At 36.7% G+C, this 22,717-nt stretch overlaps 1 protein-coding gene across 1 annotated transcript; it reads left to right on the forward strand.

The window, feature by feature from the left end:
• The first annotated feature begins 13,725 nt into the window (after positions 1–13,725).
• On the forward strand, positions 13,726–14,658 carry LOC116598781 (putative olfactory receptor 10D3). Its single transcript, XM_032358104.1, has one exon. The coding sequence runs from the start codon at positions 13,726–13,728 to the stop codon at positions 14,656–14,658; it is 933 nt and encodes a 310-aa protein (XP_032213995.1).
• Positions 14,659–22,717: the final 8,059 nt, after the last annotated feature.

Below are 22,717 nucleotides of genomic sequence, written 5' to 3' on the forward strand. Positions count from 1 at the left end.
TTCTTTTCATATATGGAGCTCTGTCCTTACTGGAAAGAAAGCAAACACAACATTTACTGAGATCATATATTGTGGTAACTGCATTTTAACTGATAGAAAACACAAAATGTAATTGTCATTTTTGTGTTACATGGCATTTTCACTTTCATGGGACTTTGAGGAGGATTGGTCACTTCCTTATCACAGTACCCCAATCAGCCAAGTAGAAAAGAGGGGTAAATTGCATATTTTATTTTTGGTAAAATTAGAAAAGTTATACCAGAAGCAACAACTTTCCAGAGTTGGCATGTTCTTCCATGGGTAAGTCTTTACCCAGACTTCTCTCTCTCTCTCTCTCTTTTCCTCACTAACCACCCTCCCCACACAAAGTACACACAAGCACATGCACACACGTGTACAAACCACAGGACTATATACAGATGCAGACTATCATCATCAGAGGATTTCCACTATAAATACAGATTTCTAAAGAAAGCTTCATCCATAATGTCTGAGAAAACTGCCCTCATAAAGCTCCCTGAGAAGCAGCAGCTGTGTCAGGGTGGGACCCCAGCAAGGGCTTAGCCTCACAGATTCATCTGCTCAATGAGAAGCAATGATCATAGCCCCCTAACCAGTTGTGAAATCTGACCCAAGCCTCAAGAATAATGGTCAGAGTACTGTCCTGTTCCCCACCTCCTCTCATCCGATGTTCATTTCTATTTATAAATTTTATTATTCCTCATCCTCCCCCTGAAGTATCATCAGATCATGTCAGAATGTATTTTGAGGGGCCATGAAGCATTACATCTGCTTAATTAGTAAAGGAGTCCAAACCGCATGCTTGGGTTTTGAGTTCTAAGACAGTATATTTATATTTGCTTTAAAACAGACACCAATGTTCTTTTAAAAATAAAGGAAAAATATGTAGTCTGAAATAATGTTTATTTTTTCTAGGATTTCTATTATTCCAGGGCTCAGACAGCAGTTTCCTTCCTTCCTCCCTCCTCTCTCCTTTCTCTTTCTCTCTTTCTTTTGAGTGATCTGAAGGTCCTCGAAAATATACATTGAATGAGAAAACACATAAAGAGGGATGAAGAAATGAAGAGGAATCTGGATCAACACTTGGAACTCTCTGATAGAAAAAGAGCATTTCTTTACCAATTTCTAAGTTTCTTCTGCCATATAGAGTCATGGCAGCGACATGTCTCCATTCTGGTATATCTGATAAAAACAGGCTTTTTCTGTTGTTTCAGCTCAGAGTTGTAAATGTTATGTTTTATCAAGAAAACTCTATTTACTGTGATTTTATAGAAATTTGAGTGATTCATAAAACCATGTAAAGCTCACCCTGCAGCCATGACTAAGCAGTATAAGCCAAAGCTGAAGAAGAAAAACAAAATGATGAATTCTCATCAATGAAAAGTGCTGGGGTTTTGCCAATTTTGCTACTTACCAATTTAACAACTAAGTTTGGGTCATAAGGTAAAATTCAAAATTTAAAGAAACTCTCAGTCTTTGACAAGTAAGATGCTTGTTCTTCTTGCATACACAAAACCACAGGAAGAACAAGCGATAGAAACAAACATTTTATTTTATTTTTTAAAAAAATATTTATTTATTTAATTTATTTATTTAAAAAATTAAAAAAAAATTTTTAATTACTTTTAAGTGTACTAGAATTCATTGTTTATGCACCACACCCAGTGCTCCATGCAATACGTGCCTTCCACAATACCCACCATCAGGCTGGCCCAACATCCCACCCTCCGCCCCTTCAAAACCCTCAGATTGTTTTTCAGAGTCCATAGTCTCTCCTGGTTCATCTCCCCCTCCAATTTCCCTCAACTCCCTTCTCTCCATCTCCCCATGTCCTCCGTGTTATTTCTTATGCTCCACAAATAAGTGAAACCATATGATAATTGACTCTCTGCTTGACTTATTTCACTCAGCATAATCTCTTCCAGTCCCGTCCATGTTGCTACAAAAGTTGGGTATTCATCCTTTCTGATGGAGGCATGATACTCCTTAGTGTATATGGACCACATCTTCCTTATCCATTCATCCATTGAAGGGCATCTTGGTTCTTTCCATAGTTTGGCGACCGTGGCCATTGCTGCTATGAACATTGGGTACAGATGGCCCTTCTTTTCACTACACCTGTATCTTTGGGGTAAATATCCAGTAGTGCAATTGCAGGATCACAGGGAAGCTCTATTTTTAATTTCTTAAGGAATATTCACACTGTTCTCCAAATTGGCTGCACCAACTTGCATTCCCACCAATAGTGTGATAGGCTTCCCTTCTCCACATCCTCTCCAACACATGTTGTTTCCTGTCTTGTTAATTTTGGCCATTTTAACTGGTGTAAGGTGCTATCTCAATGTGGTTTTGATTTGAATCTCCCTGATGGCTAGTGATGATGAACATTTTTTCATGTGTCTGTTAGCCATTTGTATGTCTTCTTTGGATAGGTGTCTGTTCATGTCTTCTGCCCATTTTTTGACATGATTATCTGTTTTGTGTGTGTTGAGTTTGAGGAGTTCTTTATAGATCCTGGATATCAGCCTTTTGTCTGTACTGTCATTTGCAAATATCTTCTCACATTCCGTGGGTTGCCTCTTTGTTTTGTTGATGGTTTCCTTTGCTGTGCAGAAGCTTTTGATCTTGACGAAATCCCAAAAGTTCATTTTCGCTTTTGTTTCCTTTGCCTTTGGAGACATATCTTTTTTAATTAATTTATTTTCAGCATAACAGTATTCATTATTTTTGCACCACACCCAGTGCTCCATGCAATCCGTGCCCTCTATAATACCCACCACCTGGTACCCCGACCTCCCACCCCCCGCCCCTTCAAAACCCTCAGATTGTTTTTCAGAGGCCATAGTCTCTCATGGTGATAGGCTTCACCTCCCCTTCCAATTTCCCCCAAATCCCTTCTCCTCTCTAACTCCCCATGTCCTCCATGCTATTTGTTATGCTTGAAAGAAGTTGCTATGGCTGATATGAAGAGGTTACTGCCTATGTTCTCCTCTATGATTCTGATGGATTCCTGGCTCACGTTCAGGTCTTTTATCCATTTCCAATTTATCTTTGTGTACGGTGTAAGAGAATGGTTAAATTTCATTCTTCTACATATAGCTGTCCAATTTTCCCAGCACCACTGATTTAAGAGACTGTCTTTTTTCCACTGTATATTTTTTCCTGCTTTGTCAAAGATTATTTGACCATAGAGTTGAGGGTCCATATCTGGGCTCTCTATTCTGTTCCACTGGTCTATGTGTCTGTTTTTATGCCAGTACCATGCTGTTTATTTATTTATTTGACACACAGAGAGAGAGAGAGAGAGAGAGAGAGACACTGTGAAAGAGGGAACAGAAGCAAAGGGAGTGGGAAAGGGAGAAGCAGGCTTCCTGTTGAGCAGGGAGCTGGATACTGGGCTCGAACCCAGGACCCTGGGATTATGACCTGAGGTGAAGACAGATGCTTAACGACTGAGCCACCAAAACAAACATTTTAAATAACAGAGTTTAAAATGGATTTGACACTTCAGAAGATATTGCCTTGACCCTTGAGTCTTTCTGGATGAGGATCATGCTTCTCCATGATGATAAATACTCAGAATGTTTTCCAAATGCCTTGTTTAGCTTGGTTTTATATATGACAGGCCAACATTCCAGAAAACATTTTATTTAGCAGAAAATTAATTTGTTATTAGTAATTATTATTATTTATTAATCAATTTATTTTTAAGTAAATAATCATGACACTCTGGGTTAGAAAATGCCTTGTCTTGGGAAGATATAGTTATGTTTTGTTCTTTCCTCTGATTTCTTCCTGAAATTCAAAGGTAGAAAATAAGGGTTTTCATCCTCAAAGGGACAGTTCTCTGGTGAGGTTCATAGTATCCTTGATGAATCTTTTACTTTCTGGTGATTATGACCCGTATGAATAGGAGCTCTGGAACTTCTTTACCTCAGAGACCACTGGAGTATTCCTCCCCCAAGATAAACATCTTACTAATTAAACTTTCTCCCTCCAGGGCTTGGCAGACTGTAAGTTTTTCAAGTATGGATGCCACCTCACTTGTCTGATTCAGAGATTTTCTTTTTTCTCAGGGACTTCTGCCTTTGTACCTTCTTAGAACACATTTAGATTTTCTGTGAAAGTTGATTTTTTAAAGCTTGAATTAATATAAATAAAGGGAAAGTACACCTTCCTACTAGAACTAATGTATGTCTTAATTAGCAGGAAAAGGGCTTTGTGAAACCAAGAAAACTTGATCTAGGGGCACTGGGGTGGCTCAGTTGGTTAAGAATCTGCCTTCAACATAGGTTAAGATCTTGGGGTCCTGGGTTCAAGCCCCGCATTGGGGTCTCTGCTCAGCGGGAATCCTGCTTCTCCCTCTCCCTCAGCCACCCCCCCATTCATGTTTTATCTCTAATAAACAAATAAAATATTTAAAAAAAAAAGAAAGAAAGAAAGGAACCAGGGACACCTGGGTGGCTCAGTCGTTACACATCTGCCTTCAGCTCAGATCATGATCCGAGGGTCCTGGAATCCAGCCCAGCATCAGGCTCTCTATTCAGCAGGAAACCTACTTCTCCCTTTCCCACTCCCCCCTGCTTGTGTTCCCTTCTCACTGTGTTTCTTTCTGAAAAATAAATAAATAAAATTGTAAAAAAAAAAAAAAAAAAAGAAGAACTGCACGGAATCTATAGATCAATTTGAGAGAATTGGCCCCTTAACAATATCTGACCGTGAACACTGAGTCTCTTTCCTTTCTCTCAATAATGTTGTATCATTTCCATGTTCAGGTTTCTAGCACATCTTTTGTCAGATTTATCACTATCTTCTATTTTGATGTTATTTTAAATGGTAGTTTTAACATTTTCAATTTCTAATTATTCATTGCTAATAAATAGAAATACAGTTGATTTTGTATAATGGTTATGTTCTACAACTTGGCTAAACTCATTTATTTGTTCTTGTAGCTTTTTTAGACATTTCACCAGATTTTATATATAGATGATCATGTTGTCTACACATGTAGACAGTCTACTTCTTCTTTATAATCTGGATGACTTTTATTTCTCTTTCTTGCCTAATTGTCCTCATATTGCTCCTGATTTTAGGCAGAAAATGTTGTGTATTTTTAACATGAAGTATGAAGGTAGGTGTGAGTTTTTTGTAGTTTTTTTGGCTTTGTTTTTCTCTTTTAATATGTTGAAAATGATTCCTTGTATTCTTAATTGCTACTGTGTTTATCAGGGATACATTTGGGAATTTGTCAAATGCATTTTCTGCATCTATTGTGACGATCATTTAGTTTATTAATAAGGTAAATTATATTGCTTGAGTTTTAAATGTCAGACCAAACCTACCTTCTTGGAATCAGCCTCACTTGATCATGATGTATAGTTATTTTTCAAATATCAAGGACTTGATTTGATAAAATTTGTTAAGAATTTTTGTATTTGTGTTTATAAAGGATATTAATCAATAGCTCTATTCTTGCAATGTCTCTCACTAGTTTTTTGTATCAAGGTAATGTTGGGGTTATAGGATGTTTAGGAAAATGTCTTACTTATTCAATTTTCTGAAAGACAATTGGCATATCCTCTTCACCTATCACTGTCTAGAATGTGCCTCCCAGAAGAAGTATTCACGCCATTTGTTTTTCTTCTGTATGGGGTTACAGTCTTGTTCTGCCTATTGTCTCATAGCTGAACATCCCTGTTTTTATACTTTTTGTTCTAGTTTTATATTTATGGCATGAGAAGAGAGAAGAACCACATGGTCCTTTCAATTGATGCAGAAAAAGCATTTGACAAAATCCAGCATCCGTTCCTGATTAAAACGCTTCAAAGTATAGGGATGGAGGGAACATTCCTGAACCTCATCAAATCTATCTATGAAAGACCCACAGCAAATATCATCCTCAATGGGAAAAAGCTTGCGTCCTTCCCATTGAGATCAGGAACACGACAAGGATGCCCACTCTCACCACTCGTGTTCAACATAGTATTAGAAGTCCTAGCAACAGCAATCAGACAACAAAGAGAAATAAAAGGTATCCAAATTGGCAATGAAGAAGTCAAACTCTCTCTACTCGCAGATGACATGATTCTCTATATGGAAAACCCAAAAGACTCCACCCCCAAACTACTAGAACTCATACAGCAATTCAGCAACGTGGCAGGATACAAAGTTAATGTACAGAAATCAGTGGCTTTCTTATACACTAACAATGAAAATACAGAAAGGGAAATTAGAGAATCGATTCCATTTACTATAGCACCAAGAACCATAAGATACCTGGGAATAAACCTAACAAAAGATGTAAAGGATTTGTACTTGAGGAACTACAGAACACTCATGAAAGAAATTGAAGAAGACACAAAAAGATGGAAAACCATTCCATGCTCTTGGATCGGAAGAATAAACATTGTTAAAATGTCTATACTGCCTAGAGCAATCTATAATTTTAATGCCATTCCGATCAAAATTCCACTGGTATTCTTCAAAGAGCTGGAGCAAATAATCCAAAAATTTGTATGGAATCAGAAGAGACCCCAAATCACTAAGGAAATGTTGAAAAACAAAAATAAAGCTGGGGGGCGCCTGGGTGGCTCAGTGGTTAAGCCGCTGCCTTCGGCTCAGGTCATGATCTCAGGGTCCTGGAATCGAGCCCCACATCGGGCTCTCTGCTCAGTGGGGAGTCTGCTTCTCTCTCTCTCTCTCCCTGCCTCTCAGTCTACTTGTGATCTCTGTCAGATAAATAAATAAAATCTTTAAAAATAAATAAATAAAATAAAGCTGGGGGCATCACGTTACCAGACTTCAAGCTTTATTACAAAGCTGTGATCACCAAGACAGCATGGTACTAGCATAAAAACAGACACATAGACCAGGAGAATAAATCCAGTCCCTGTTATCATATCATAGGCCAGAATAGAAAACAGATAATTTAACTGTTTTTATTTTTAATTTATTTAAACTTTTATAAAATTTCTTTTAATTTCTAATTTAGTCATTTGCTTGTGTTGTGAAATATAACTTATCTAGATAAAAGCTCATAAGCATAAATGTACAGTTAAAGTTCATTATAAAGCAAACACTTAATGTCACCACCACACAAATTAAGAAATTAAATGTAGCTCACATTCTTGAAGCCCTCACATATCCCTTCCTTGAAGTCAGTTCTCTCCCATTCAACTATCATGACTTCTACTGTAATTCTGATTTCTTATTAATTTTGAAGTTACTACTAAACAATTGCTAAACTTTGTCTTTTTAGAATGTATATTTGTGGGATCATGTGCTACTACTTAATTTCTAGTTTCTATTATTTAAAATTGTGTTTTACATTATAACTACATCATAGTTATAAATTCATTCTTTATATTGATGTGTATTATTACATTGCAAAGCATGATCTTGGTAGACATTTGTGTGTTCAAATTTTAGCTATGGCAAAAATTCTGCCTTGAATATGCATACATTATTTTGATCCACATGTGCATGGGTTTCTACAAAGAAATTTCTTTTTTTTTTTAATTTTTTTTTTATTTTTTTTTAAAGATTTTATTTATTTATTTGTCATAGAGAGAGAAGCGAGAGCAAGCACAGGCAGACAGAGTGGAAGGCAGAGGCAGAGGGAGAAGCAGGCTCCCTGCCAAGCAAGGAGCCCGATATGGGACTCGATCCCAGGATGCTGGGATCATGACCTGAGCCGAAGGCAGCCGCTTAACCAACTGAGCCACCCAGGCGTCCCTCTACAAAGAAATTTCTGTCTTATGAGGGAAATATCTCTCACCTTATACAAAAATAATTAACTATTTTCTAAAGTGGTTCTATAAATTTATAGTCCCTTCAACAATGTGAAAGTTCTAGTAATTGATGATTTTGATATTTAAGCAAATTTTATTGCAATATAAATTTTCATTTCCCTATTTCTTCGAGAGATGGAGCAGATTTTTTTGTTATTGTCCATCGACTATTTGTATTTTTCTTTGGTGAAGACTGGACAAGCCATTTGCTTGCTTTCATATTGAATTGCTTGTTTTTAAAATATGCACACTAAAAATAAAAAAAATAATAAAATATTGAAGTTCTTTACATATTGTGATATGAGTCATTATTACTAATATGTACTATAAATAACACCTCTGATTTTCACTTTTCCTTTTGATTTTCCTTTTCATTCTTTTAATGTTGTTCTTAGTTTGAAAGCAACCAAAATTATCAATGTTTACTTTATTGTTACTAGTTTCTGTATCACGGTCAGAAAAACTTTTCTCAGTTTAATTTACAAAGCTGTATTGTTTGTTTTACAGATTAGAATTTAGAAAATCCTGGAATTGATTTTGTAGAAGGTTATGTGGCAAGAGATTAAATGTATCTTTTCCTTATTGACTGAGTTGTCCAAGCATCATTTATTGAAAAAAAAATTTCTCTATGATCTTCCATATCAGCTTTGACTTAAAGTCAATTATCCGTATATTCAGGGAAAATGTTTTTATGTTTTCTCTTCTATTCCATTTCTCTGATAGTCTAACCTAACATCAACACATTGTTTTAGCTGCTATAAGGAAAAAGAATAAATAGACATTTGTAAACATGTTTAGCCTTAAGAGTTACCAAAAATTAAAGCTAAAAATAGTTGGTTGTCAATTGCTTATGATAAAAACTGCAACTTTTAAATATGTTATTACATAATGCTGGTAAAATTGGCCCTCATAAGCACGGCTGCCAACAAAGTAAGTAATTTGCCAATAGTCTTAAAAAAACAATATTCATTAATTCTTATGGCATTTCTATTTAGGTCAGCTTATTATTTTTCTAAAGATTTTATCTATTTAACCAGAGAGAGAGAGAGCAAGTGAGTAGGGGTACGAGCAGAAGGAGAAGGAGGCAGAGAATCCCAGGCAGACTCCACACTGAGGAGCCTGACATGTGGCTCGACCCCATGACCCTGCGACCATGTTCTGAGCTGAAGCCAAGAGCCATTCACTTAATGTCCTGAGCCACCCCAGCACCCTATAGGTTAGCTTGTTTTTAATAAGGTCTCAAATATGGATAACTGTATGAGCTAAGAGGTTTATCACAGTGTACTTTATATATTATCTACCTACCTGCTTAATTTATTTTGGGAAATATAAGGAAACCTGTTAATTTAAAAATTGAAATTAAAAGGGAGACATGCAAAACTACATATGTGGTATGATTGTATGTAGTTCAAAATATACCATAACCATGTGGTTCAGTGATTGGTAAGAAAACACCATACTGTTAACATTGGTAATGGTAAGGCAGAGGAACTGTGGTATATTTTCTTGCTTTATTGGATATTTACCAAAAAACATATAAAGTTGCAATGCTACTTTTATGATGAGTATATGTCATTATGAAACAATGAGGTAAATAATGGAAGAGGGGTAGAGGAAGGAGAGAAATTTCTCTAATTATTCCCTTTGCTCATTCATGCTCTGTAAGTCTGAGTATTGGGCCACTGGGGATATGTCTCAAAAGAAACTCTCCAGCTTGAAAACATAAATCATGAATTTCAGGGTCAGACTACACAGCAGGGCTGAGTGTAGAATCTATGTGTCTTAGGTTTGAGAGCAGAGAGTGCAAAACCTTGCCTCTGTGTGTGGCATCCTACAACAAAATAGGGTTTTAGCCTTACGAACACATTCTTCTTGCCTAGAAACTAGAAAAATCCCTCTACCATGTTAAATGTGTTTTTCATTAGCTGGTATGTGTTTAAAACTTTGCCTGCTTCTCTTTAATTTTTGTTCTGCTTATACGATTCTTGTCTCTCTTTCTGTCCTGTTTCCACTCTGTATTTGTCCTGCTCATTTCCCCTCCTCAACCAACCGAAGAAGGAGAATCCTGGAACTTAAGAAAATTCTTAGATGTGGCTGAGTTCAGAGACCCATAGTAAGTCTGCCCTCAGAAAGAAATGAAGGGGTGAAGGCAGATTAAAGTGTGCTTGTGTGGCAGGAAAGTGGTTTGTAGGAGTAGGTGGTGATATTGAAGGGGATGGATTCTTTGTGAATCTATTTTGCAGAAGGTACAAAAATTGGAAATTACACCTACTCTTGACATCTTATCAATATCAATCCATTTAGAGAATTTCCTATAACAGGGGCATATTTTCATTCCTTCATTGAAGATGAAGGCATAAAAGGCAAATTTCAGTGAATGTGGTGATAATGAAACACAAAATTTATAAAAAGCTAATAATATTAAGTTTTAGAAGTTCCAGTTGGAGGAAAACATGTTGTCTGCCTTCCTTTGCAGGAGAATTAATTCCTTCATTCATTTCCCCAAGAGATGAGCCTATACATTCTGCTTGAACATCTTCTGTGATGGAAATTTAGTCCTTTTCCAAATGACTTTATGATTATGCAACATGTGGTCTTAGAAAATCTTTTTTTTTTTTTGGACTGATGTTACATTCTTTCTTGAAAATAAGTTTGGATGGAGATGAGTCATTGAGCGCGGACAGCAGGGGAGGACTGAGAAATATTTCAAAAGTGAATCTAAGGTAATTTGTGAAATTTACAATTTTTCCTGGGGCAGACCTTTGTGAATTCAGTTGTTGATCTAGAAACAGAAAGTTTCAGATTAAAGGGAGAGTTTATGCACTTCTAGTCAACAAAGAGATCTTTTAATTCTCCCGGTATTATTTACCTAATACTCTCTTGTGGATCTAATGAAAATAATATTTTTCTAACCTGAGTGTCTTTCTCTCCTTTTTCTCAAGGAAAGACTTATTTTTTTATAGAGGAATTTTAGGTTCCCAGCACAAGTGAACAGAAAACAGAGATTTCCCATATACTGCAGCCACTGGCATATGTACAGCCTGCCCCATTATCAAACATTCCCCACCAGGTAGTACTTTGTTAAATGATGAACCTGTATCAACACATTATAATTTTTCAAAGTCCATAGTTTATATAAGGGCCCACCTTCAGTGTTGTACATTCTATGGATTTGGAAAATATAGAATGACATATGTCCACCATTTTAGTATCACACAGAGTGTTTTCACTGCCCTAAAAATCCGTACCCTTCGTATTAATCCTACCCTGGCCCTCAAACCCGGGCAACCACTAGTTTCTTTACTGTCTCCAGAAGGTCATAAAGTTGTAATTACACAGTATGTAGCCTTTTCAGATTGGCTTCCTTCATTTAGTAATATGCACTTAAGTTTCCCCCGTATCTTTGCATGGCTTGATAGCTCATTTCTTTCTAGTGGTGAATAATATTCCACTTCTGGATGTACCATAGTTTATTAACTCATGCCCCTACTGAAGGGGGTCTTAGTTGTTTCCAAGTTTTGACAATTATGACTAAAGCTTCTATAAATATCCATGTGTAGGGTTTTGTGTAGATGTAAGTTTTCAACTCCTTTGAGTAAATACCAAGGAGCATGACTGCTGGATTGTATGGTAAAATTATGTTTAGTTTTGTGAAAAACCCTCGAACTGTCTTCCAAAGCAGCTGTACCATTTTACATGCCCACCAGAAATGAGTGAGAGATCCCACTGCTTCACAGTCTCACCAGTATCTGGTGTTGCCAGTGTTCTGGATTCTGGCTGATTCTATTAAGTTTGTAGCAATATTTCATTATTGTTTTAATTTGCATTTCCCTGGTGGACATATGATGTAAAACATCTTTTCATATGCTTATTTGACATCTGTACATCTTCTTTGGTAAGGTGTCTATTAAGGACTTTGGCCCAATTTTTAATTGGGTTGTTTGTTTTCTTATTTTTGAGTTTTAAGATTTCTTTGTACAATTCGGATAATGGTCCACTATCAGATATATCTTTTGTAAAATATTTTCTCCCAGTCTGTGGCTTGTCCTCTCATTCTCTTGACTGTCTTTTGCAAAGCAGAATTTTTGAAAATTATGATGAAGTTCATCTTATCAACTTTTTCCTTAATGGATGGTGTTTTTGGTGCTATATCTAAAAGGTCATTGCCATATCCAAGGTCTTCTAGATTTTCTTCTATGTTATCTTCTAGGAATCTTATATATACTTTTGTATTTCACATTTATCTCTGTGATTCATCTGTGAAGGGTGTAAAGTTTGTGTCTAGATTTATCTGTTTGCCTATGGATGCCCTGTTGTTTCAGATACATTTGTTAAGAAGACCATATTTTCTCCATTGTATTGCCTTTGCTCCTTGTTCAAAGATCAGTTGACCATGTTTATGCTTTGTCTGCTTTTTCAAATCTCACAGATCTTTTTCAAATCCATTTCTAATTATATCTCCATCACATTTGCTTTTGTCATTACCATACTATCAGCCATACTATCACAGTCTTACATGCATAAGGTTGGTTGTTCAACTAATATCGAACATTTACTACAAAGTGTCAAGCACTGAGGTAACCATTTCATGTTCATTATCTCATTCAATCCTCACAAAGACCTTATGAGGCAGACAGTATTATGACCCATTACTCTTTTGCAAGGTATGAGGCCCAGAGATATTAAATAAATTGTTTATGGCCCCAGTATTAGTGAAAGGCAGAGATAGGGTCAGGTTTATAACCAATTTTATGTACCTCTTGAGTAAGATTTTACAAGAATACTTCATTTTATTCATCTTTATATTTCTAGCAAGTTGATAAAAAAATGAATGTTTTTGAGCTTGAATCACTTGTTATGTCTTAAACTCAATATTTAAACTGCATTTTGGGCTGCAAAAGAGTCTTTTTGTCTTCCTGTCTATCTTTGCTGGGATTATAATCTTTTCAAACACTTTGAGCAGGACAAGCTTTATATAGGGGTACATGGCTCTATAGATTGATTTCAAGAATGGTCTGCTGAGCTCTTATTTTCTCTATTTCCTTATTCTTGCTAGAAATTCTACTTATTGAGATTTTTGTCCATGAGACTTTATCCTTGTTAAAATGGAGATAATGCAGGAGATAGTAACAGATCAGCAATTTATAAGCTGGTATGAATATATTTATCAGATGATTTCCTATGAACAAATATTGATCACAGAGGGAAATCAGTTATATCCAATGACAAATATGGAAGGCTAACATAAAATTGGATACAAATGAACAGAAAGAGATATTGTCCTTCTGAAAATATAATCAAGGGGTTTTTTTTAGGTTTATCTGCTGACATTAATAAAGATAATGATATTAATGTTATTGAAATTTAGATTTGTGAGTTCTATAGTAAATAGATAAAGTCTAGCTTCGAAAGATACATTTCTAGTGAGTGGATAGCTTATAAATATGAATGGTCTAGTTTTCTTCTTGAATATAAACACTTGAGAATGGAAAGAGTATTGTTGAAGGTAAAAATAAGTGGGGCCTATTTACCACCAACTGATTACAACTTGGCTGATAATTAAAATAAGACGGCTACCTGATAACAAATTTTCCTTGGAGAAATGTACCAGTTTGTGTGATGATAAATCCAACTATTATAAAATTGATAATAAGAGTGGATGCCTGCAAGAGGTTTGTCAACTATAAAGATATATTACTCTGTGATTTAATTTAACACATGAAAAAACAGGCTGGAAGTGACACATGACTTAGCTTCAGGGCCAGATTAGTGTTGGTCTCCTTTTCCTTTTTTGGACCCCTGTTGCTTGTAGCCCTTGCCTCGGAAATAATTCTACTCAGAAGGTACTTTCACAGTCATTTGTGATCTGTCACGACTATTGCTTTACTTCTCCAGGATGCCCCGCTGTGTGAACATGCGGAACTACACTTCTGTGACAGAGTTCACCCTGTTGGGAATTCCCAATACTGAAGGCTTGGAGAACATGCTTTTTGTCTTATTTTTGGCCTTCTATCTCTTCACCTTGCTGGGAAATCTGCTCATCTTCCTCACTATTCTGGCCTCCTCCACCCTGCACAGCCCCATGTATTTCTTCCTGGGAAACCTGTCTGTGTTTGACATCTTTTTCCCTTCCGTGAGTTCCCCCAAAATGATGCTCTATCTCATGGGGCAAAGCCGGACCATCTCTTACCAGGGCTGTGCCTGCCAACTCTTCTTCTACCACTTCCTGGGGGGCACTGAGTGTTTCCTGTACACCGTGATGGCCTATGACCGTTTTGTGGCTATTTGTCACCCTTTGCGATACACCATCATCATGAATCCTAGGGTGTGCACTGGCTTGACGTTGGGCACTTGGCTGGGTGGCTGTCTACATGGAAGTATCCTCACATTTCTGGTCTTCAGGTTACCCTACTGTGGCCCCAATGAGGTGGACAATTTCTTCTGTGATATCCCGGTGGTGCTGCCCCTGGCCTGTGCAGACACCTCTCTAGCTCAGATGGTGAGTTTCACTAACGTGGATGTTGTGACTCTTACATGTTTTTTCCTTATCCTTACTTCCTATGGTCACATCGTCCTTTCCATATTGAAAATCAGCACCTCTGAAGGCCGGCGCCGAGCTTTTTCAACCTGCAGCGCCCACCTGATTTCAATCTTCTTGTTCTACGGCCCGGTGATGCTCATCTATCTCAGGCCTGCGTCCAGCCCCTGGCTAGATTCTGTTATTCAGGTGTTGAATAATATTGTCACTCCTTCTTTCAACCCTTTGATTTATACCTTAAGAAACAAGGATGTGAAATTGGCTTTGAGAAAAGTATTCACTCAAATGGCCCACATTTCTGGGGCATAAGGTATAGGGGTAATTCCTCTCCGAAATTCTTTGTGAAGTTGCTTCTGATCCACTACTCTTAGAATGGGATTGTGGCCAAATAGTGAACTGGGCAAAGTTACTACCAGTTCCTTAGGAGTCCTGACAGTCACGTGGTAGGGGTCCCCTGAGCCACTGAATTAATCCCACATGGAAACTTTCCAGATTAACCCAGCCTTATCTCTTTTTAATTTGCCAAAACAATGTCCTTTTTCTGCCTCACACAGGCTGTACTTGTTGGAACTCTGGTTTGATCAATTACCACAAATCTTCAAGTTTCTAGAAGCCATGGCCTATCTTCCTTCCTTCCTTCCCTCCCTCCTCTTCCCATCCTTCCTTCTTATGCCTTACTCTATTCTGTTATGGTCTGTCTCTGGCCATTCAACAAAGCTAGGTTTCATGGTTGACATGCTATAAAATTTAAAAGCAGGATCGCACAGTTTGGTAAATTTAGGTTTAAACTTAATTTATAACTTTGGCTTTAATGATATGCTCCCATTAGACAAAAATTCCATTTGGAGCTTTATTCCTTTGGCCCTCAGAGATGTCTGGCATTGAAATTTACTCATTCTATCTCAAGTGAGAAGCTGACCATTAATCTATTCTTATAAGATAAAAGAGTGGATTCCTGTAAATTTTAGAGGAGAGGTTTTTGAGCCAGAATTCTCTATACACTATAGATATTTTTTGTTTCTTGAAAATATATCTGTAATTAATTGAAATTGAGCTATTAACAATATTTACTATTTATTTTTAAATCTTTCAACACTTAAATTTTAACATTTCATCAAATGAATTTCAGGCCAATTACCTATCTATTCAGTCATCCATTCAAACATCAAGAAAAGTAAGCTACCATTGAAAAATCTTACCATGTGTATGATGGTGTTCTAAGCGCTTTCCATGTATTGACTAAGTTAACTCACAAAATCTTAAGAGGTAAATACTGTGATATCCTTCTTTTAAAGATGAAGAAACCTATCTTCATCAGATAAGTATTGACACAAAGAAGTGAAGTCAGAGAAGTATTGTCACAAAGGAGTCTGAATCTGGAACTAAACCTTCACTGCCTTATAAGAAGCAGTGAAAAATCATAAATTCTGTATAATCAAGCTAACCCTTATATCTTGCTTTTTATATATCATTTACAGTTCCAATATTTTGCACATTAACATGTAATATTTTGCACATATTAACTAATGTAATCTGAGCAGCATCTCTATTAGGTGGATACATTTACTCTCCTCAATTATATGTGAGAAAATGGAGGCACAAGGACATTAAGTAACTGCAGGAGAGACAAATAGTGAGACATTGGACATAATGAGGAACGCGCTCTGGGTGATATAAGTAGAAATAAACAATTATGGAAAAATAAGAACCTCAACTCCTTTCCACCCCATTGTAATATCCATTCAGTTGGTCATGGCCTGGTTAACTTAAAACTGTGTATCTGACTAGTGTCAGATGGGATCAGAACAGAGCATCCACTAAATTACTTATGCAAAGTGTAAAAGGGAAGAAGTATTTGTGGGAGCGACATCTACCTGTCTATGATGTAAATCAAGTATTTATATAAAACTAGCTGATTTACTCTAACAGTTGCTAATATCTCTACTTTATTAGTCAAGGGCCACCTTATTTACTTTATTTGAATGTTCCTGAATCCATGGCACTATCTGTGTATTGTATCCATTTGTATTATAGTACAACAAATTACTCAGATACTAAGCAGTTTGAAACAAAATCATTTATGGTCTCATACAGTTCCTGAGGGTCACGGATCCTGGAGTAACTTAGTGTGTGGTCTTGACTTGGGATCTCTCATGAGGTTGTAGGCACACTGTTGGGTAGGGCTGCACTCATCTGAAGGCACAACTGAGGCTGAAAGACATGCTTCCAAGATGGCTCGTTACATGGCTGTTGGGAGAAGGCCACTGTCTCTCACTCAGTACCTGGGCGTCTTCTATATATAGTCATCTACATGTCTCCGCAACATGGCAACTGGCTTCTACCAAAGTGGCTGATCCAAGAGAGGGTCTGAACAGGAAGCTGCAGAGCTTTTTATGAAAAACTTTCCCAAATAATGTACAAGATTCCTGCTTTTATTTTCTTCCTGTTAGAAGTGAGTCAATACATTTAGCCCACCTCCCATGGGAAATTAGGCTCTACTTTTTGAAGCAAATGTCAAAAAAAAGTGCTCCCTCACAGTTATATGTCTAACTTACATAAAATTTTTTTTCTAATTGTAATTCTTCATTTGGGATTATTTCATTTGCTAAAGACATACCCTGCCATACATATTTCTTTATGTGGTTTTCTTGATTTAGAATGTCCATTATAATTCTTTCTGCCTTTGTGAGAACCACATAAATGTTGGGTTCTTGTTCATCCTCAAACATTTCTGTGATACTTTCTCCAAACCTCCCATTCTACAATGATCCATTTCTTCTACCAGCAGATAGTTCTTATTGCTTTAATTGTTCACTTATCAGTAAGAAATACAAATTATAAGAGTTCTTAGATCATCATCATTTTGGTAGTTACATGATTCATAAGTTACTATTTAATATTTCAATCAGTGACTAGTCCAGAATACAATTAAGTCAGAAGGATGGCCATCAGGGTAACATCAAATATTTATTGGCAGTTTACTATTTATATATTGATATAGTGCTATCCAAAGAGGATGGAGTAGTATGCTAGATAGATACAATCTCTGTCCTTACAGAGGACAAAACATATTGGGCAAGACAGACTTGGAACAAACAATACATGATTGGAATAAAGGCTTTGAATAAAAAAAAAGAAGAGACTGTGAAGACTCAAGTCTAGGTGAAAGTACAAGGACCAAGGAAGAAAGAAAGATAGAAAATTCAGCAAAAAAGGAAACCTATAGCATTTGCCTAGAGACTAGGGATATTAACTATATTGCTATATATTATTTAGTTTCTGTTTCTGTAATGCCACATTTGATGAACTTGAACACTATCAGTCCTCCCAGCTGGCACTGTGAAATAAACTGAAATGGTGCCCTTCCAATGAAAGGAATGGCCCTTTAGAAAATGAAATCTGATGAATATTGTTCAAAATATTTTAAAAATGCCTTATACACCAAGTTGAGTAGTTACTTGGTGTTCCTGTTTTTCAGGAAAAAGAAGGATTTCCATTTGACAGGGAACCTCACTGAAATAAACATTATTTTAAAAAGGAAAAGAAACAATTTTAATGAATGGCCTACTTCCTCAAATAGTCTACAATTTTTCTGAGATAAAAATTTGTACCTAATATCTCTCCATCTCTCTATTTCACCTCACATAGTTCTCTTGCAGAGTATGTCCTTTCTGCGATCTGTTCTAAACCTGAGAAATTCTATCCGTATTCAAACCCATGAAAGAGCTAGCAACTACTGTCTCTGAATCAGAGTCTAGAAAACCATTTTCCCTTACCTTTAGGAAAATTCAGCTCACTTAAACCTATGGAAGGAATAGGTGTCTCTGAATGGCTGGACTAGAGACTCCTTTCATTTTTTGACACCTCAGTCATAGTCTTTTTTTTTTTAAATTTATTTATTTTCAGCATAACAGTATTCATTGTTTTTTGCACCACACCCAGTGCTCCATGCAATCCGTGCCCTCTCTAATACTCACCACCTGATTCCCCCAACCTCCCACCCCCACGCCCTTTCAAAACCCTCAGATTGTGTTACAGAGTCCATAGTCTCTCACAGTTCACTTCCCCTTCCAGTTTCCCCCAACACCCTTCTCTTCTCAAACTCCCCTTGTCCTCCATGCTATTTGTTATGCTCCACAAATAAGTGAAACCATATGATAGTTGACTCTCTCTGCTTGACTTATTTCACTCAGCATAATCTCTTCCAGTCCTGTCCATGTTGCTACAAAAGTTGGGTATTCATCCTTTCTGATGGAGGCATGATACTCCTTAGTGTATATGGACCTCATCTTCTTTATCCATTCGTCTGTTGAAGGGCATCTTGGTTCTTTCCACAGTGTGGCGACCGTGGCCATTGCTGCTATAAACCTTGGGGTACAGATGGCCCTTCTTTTCACTACATCTGTATCTTTGGGGTAAATACCCAGTAGTGCAATTGCAGGGTCATAGGGAAACTCTATTTTTAATTTCTTGAGGAATCTCCACACTGTTCTCCAAAGTGGCTGCACCAACTTGCATTCCCACCAACAGTGTAAGAGGGTTCCCCTTTCTCCACATCCCCTCCAACACATGTTGTTTCCTGCCTTGCTAATTTTGGCCATTCTAACTGGTGTAAGGTGTATCTTAATGTGGCTTTAATTTGAATCTCCCTGATGGCTAGTGATGATGAACATTTTTTTCATGTGTCTGATAGACATTTAGTCTTTTATATGCACTCGGTATAGTCACACAGTGTGAGATGTGTTAAGTCAGTTCACTGTCACCCAAAAGTTTTCACAAATTCATCTTATACTCTCATTGATCCCCCATCCCCTGCGCTGCCTACAGTTTGATCCATTTCTTTTGCAATTGCCAACCTGGGGTGTAATCTACTTATTGATGGGGGGGGCAACACTCTTGATTTCCCTCCCAAGTCCAGAAACAATTGAGATGAAGACAAAGGTTTTTGAATACATAAAAATAGCAACTTGATTGCTGATAATTAAGTTATACAGTTACTAAATTAAGAAATATGGCTTAGGGTACCTAGGTGGCTGAGTTGGTTAAGCATCTCCCTTTGGTCATGAACCTGGGTTCCTGGGATCGAGCCCCACGTCTGGCTCCCATTTGGTGGGAGTCTTCTTGATTCTTTCCCTCTCCCCCTCTTCCTTTCCAAGCTCATGCTCTCTCTCTCTCAAATAAATAAATAAACCTTAAAAAAATATGGCTCAGATCTGTGGCCAAATATGTTTCTTAACTTTTTTTCCCAGTGAAAGCATTTGGTTCCCCCTTTGTTCTGTCTCTGGAATCTTTCTCAAAGAATTTAGTTTATGTTTTCCTTTTGCTTACATATTGACTTGGGTAAGGCATCCTACCCTAGGTGTTAGTGGGATTATCAGTTTCTATGGCATGTGGTACTTCAACTTCCAAAAAGCTGTTGTGGCTTCAAGCTCTTTTGAAAGAACTTATGTCTGAAATATATTAGACAGTCCTTATATGTGACCTCTTTGTACAAAGTTCTGCCCAAGACTGACCCAAACAATCAGGAAAAGAACTCTCTTTGAAAGAGTAAGCTGTAAGAATAAACATTTGAGTGGTGACATTGGATGTCTACCAAAATTATTCTACCATTTAGACTTTATGAGTCTTATCACTAATATCAGAGAGAAGATACTGTGAGAATTTGAACAAAACCCCCCAAAACAATTTATAGTCTTTGAGGATAGTTGAAAAGGGAATGGATACACAAAAGATTTGTATGGGAATTTTCATAGAGATATTATTCATAATCAAAGCTGGGAACATTAACAACACAGGAAACAATAGGTGTTGGTGAGGATGTTGAAAAAGGTGAGATTTGGTAAGAATGATAACTGTTGCAGCCACTCTGGAAAACAGTATGGAGGTTCCTCAAAAAGTTAAAAATAGCACAATCCTATGATCCAGCAATTGCAATACTGGGCATTTACCCAAACAATACAAAAATACTAAATCAAAGGGATACATGTACCCTGATGTTCAGAGCAGCCTTATCAACAAGAGCCAAGTTATGGAAAGAGCCCAGATGTCCAGTGACTGATAAATTGATGAAGAAGGTGTGGTCTATATATAAGACGTGGATGGAGCTAGAGAGTATTTTATTAAGCAAAATAAGTCAGTCAAAGATAAATATGATATGATTTTACTCATATGTGGAATTTAACAACACAATCATAGGGGAAGAAAAGAGAGAGGCAAAACAAGAAACAGACTCGTAACTTTAGAGAACAAACTGATGGTTACCAGAGGGGAGGTGGGCCAGGGCTGGGTTAAATAGGTGATGGGGATTTAGGAGTGCACCTGTTGTAAACACCAGGTGTTATATGGAAGTGTTGAATCATATTGTACACCTGCAAATGATATTATGTTGTATGTTAACTAACTGGAATTTAAATTTAAAAAAATCTGAGAAAACTCTAAATGCCCATCATCTAGTGAAATGATAAATGAAATGTGGTATCTTCATATACTGGAATATTAGTTGGCAATAAAAAGGACAAATTATTTTTACATATTACATCCTAGATGAAGCTTGACAACATTAGGCTAATGAAAACGGCCAACTTCAAAAGGCTACCTATTATTTCATTTCATTTATATGAAAGTTCTAAAAAAGGCAGATGTGTAGAGACAAAAAGCAAATTAGTGGTTGGTTTCCTGGGGAGGGGAATAGAAGTGGGAATCAATTGTATGTTGGCCCAGAGAAATTTTGGGGGTGATGGAAGTATTCTTAATTTTGACAATGTCTGTACAACTGTATAAATTTAATAAAAATATTTAAACTGTACACTTACAATTATTGAATTCTATAATAGGTAAACTGTATCTTGATAAAACTGGAAAATAAGAAGTAGATGTTGAACAAGTGGATAGTATATCTCTTGTGTCTGGGGGGAGGAAAGAACATCTGACAGGGACATTTTGACCTGCTTGACAGGTATGCTGATATGGTAAAAAAAAAAGTGCATCAAATTACTGTAGCAGAACATTTGGTTATAATCATCCTGTTCCCTCTGATTTAACTCCACACTTAGTAAAACCTTCCTGAAAGAGCATTTTGCTTTGAATGTAGATTATTATTACTTTGGAAACAAATAGACTGACCCACTAACACCAGTAAATATGGTGTTTTATTTCTCCTTACAAATTTATATACTGATATTCATATGTAATATGTAAATCACATATTCATAAACTCATGTAAAAACCATATGTATGGTGGTCTTTTGAAATTGACTGACTGGGTGACAAATGAATATCTGCAACAGATACTTGTTGAATGAATTAATGATACAGGAAGTATAGAAAAAACATTTAATACAAAGATACAATCTTGGGCTATTTCATTAATTGTTACTTTAATGACTCTTAAGATTTTGTCACAAACAATTCTAGGAAATCAAAATGAGATGGTATATACAGAGGCTTATTATAGCTTTATCTTTTCTTAACATGTGTATATTTAGGGGCACCTGGGTGGATGAGTCAGTTGTGTCTGACTTGTGATATCTGCTCCAGTCTTGATCACAGGTTCATGAGTTCATGCCTAGCTTTGGGCTCCATGCTGGGTGTAGAGCCTACTACATTTAAAAAAAAAAAAAAAAGGAGGAAATGAAATCTTGCCATTTGCAATGATGTGGCTGGACTAGAGGGTACTATGCTAAGTGAAGTAGGTCAATCAAAGAAAGACAATTATCATATGATCTCACTGATATGTAGAATTTAAGAAACGAAACAGGATCATAAGGGAAGAGAGGAAAAAAATGAAACAAGATGAAACCAGAGAGGGAAACAAACCATAAGAGACTCTTAATTATAGGAAACATACCGAGGGTTGTTGGAGGGGAGGAGGAAGGAGGAATGGCACACCTGGGTGATGGACATTGGGGAGGGTATGTGTTGTAATGATCGCTGAGTATATATAAGACTGATGAATCACAGACCTGTACTCCTGAAACAAATAATACATTATATGTTAAGTAACTGAATTAAATAAAAATTTTAAAAAAGAAGGAACCTAATGTGTATTTGTTTTAAAGAGTTATAGCGATGATAATTATGAGATGTATAACCCCCTTAAAGAATTAATTCTTGGAGTTACTTAAATATTATATATTTGTTATATATAATAAAAACAAATAAAATCAATAGCAATAGATTTTAAAAAGAAAAAAAATAATGGAGGGCGCTTGGATGACTCAGTCATTTGTGTCTGCCTTTGTCTCAGGTCATGATCCCAGCATCCTGGGATCCAGCCCTGTGTAGGCTCCCTGCTCAGTGGGACACCTGCTTCTCCCTTTCCCTGTTCCCCTTTCATGCTTTCTGTCTGTCTCAAACAAAGAAAATCTTA

Source organism: Mustela erminea, chromosome 9 (assembly GCF_009829155.1).
Source record: "Mustela erminea isolate mMusErm1 chromosome 9, mMusErm1.Pri, whole genome shotgun sequence".
Taxonomy (NCBI): Eukaryota; Metazoa; Chordata; class Mammalia; order Carnivora; family Mustelidae; genus Mustela; species Mustela erminea.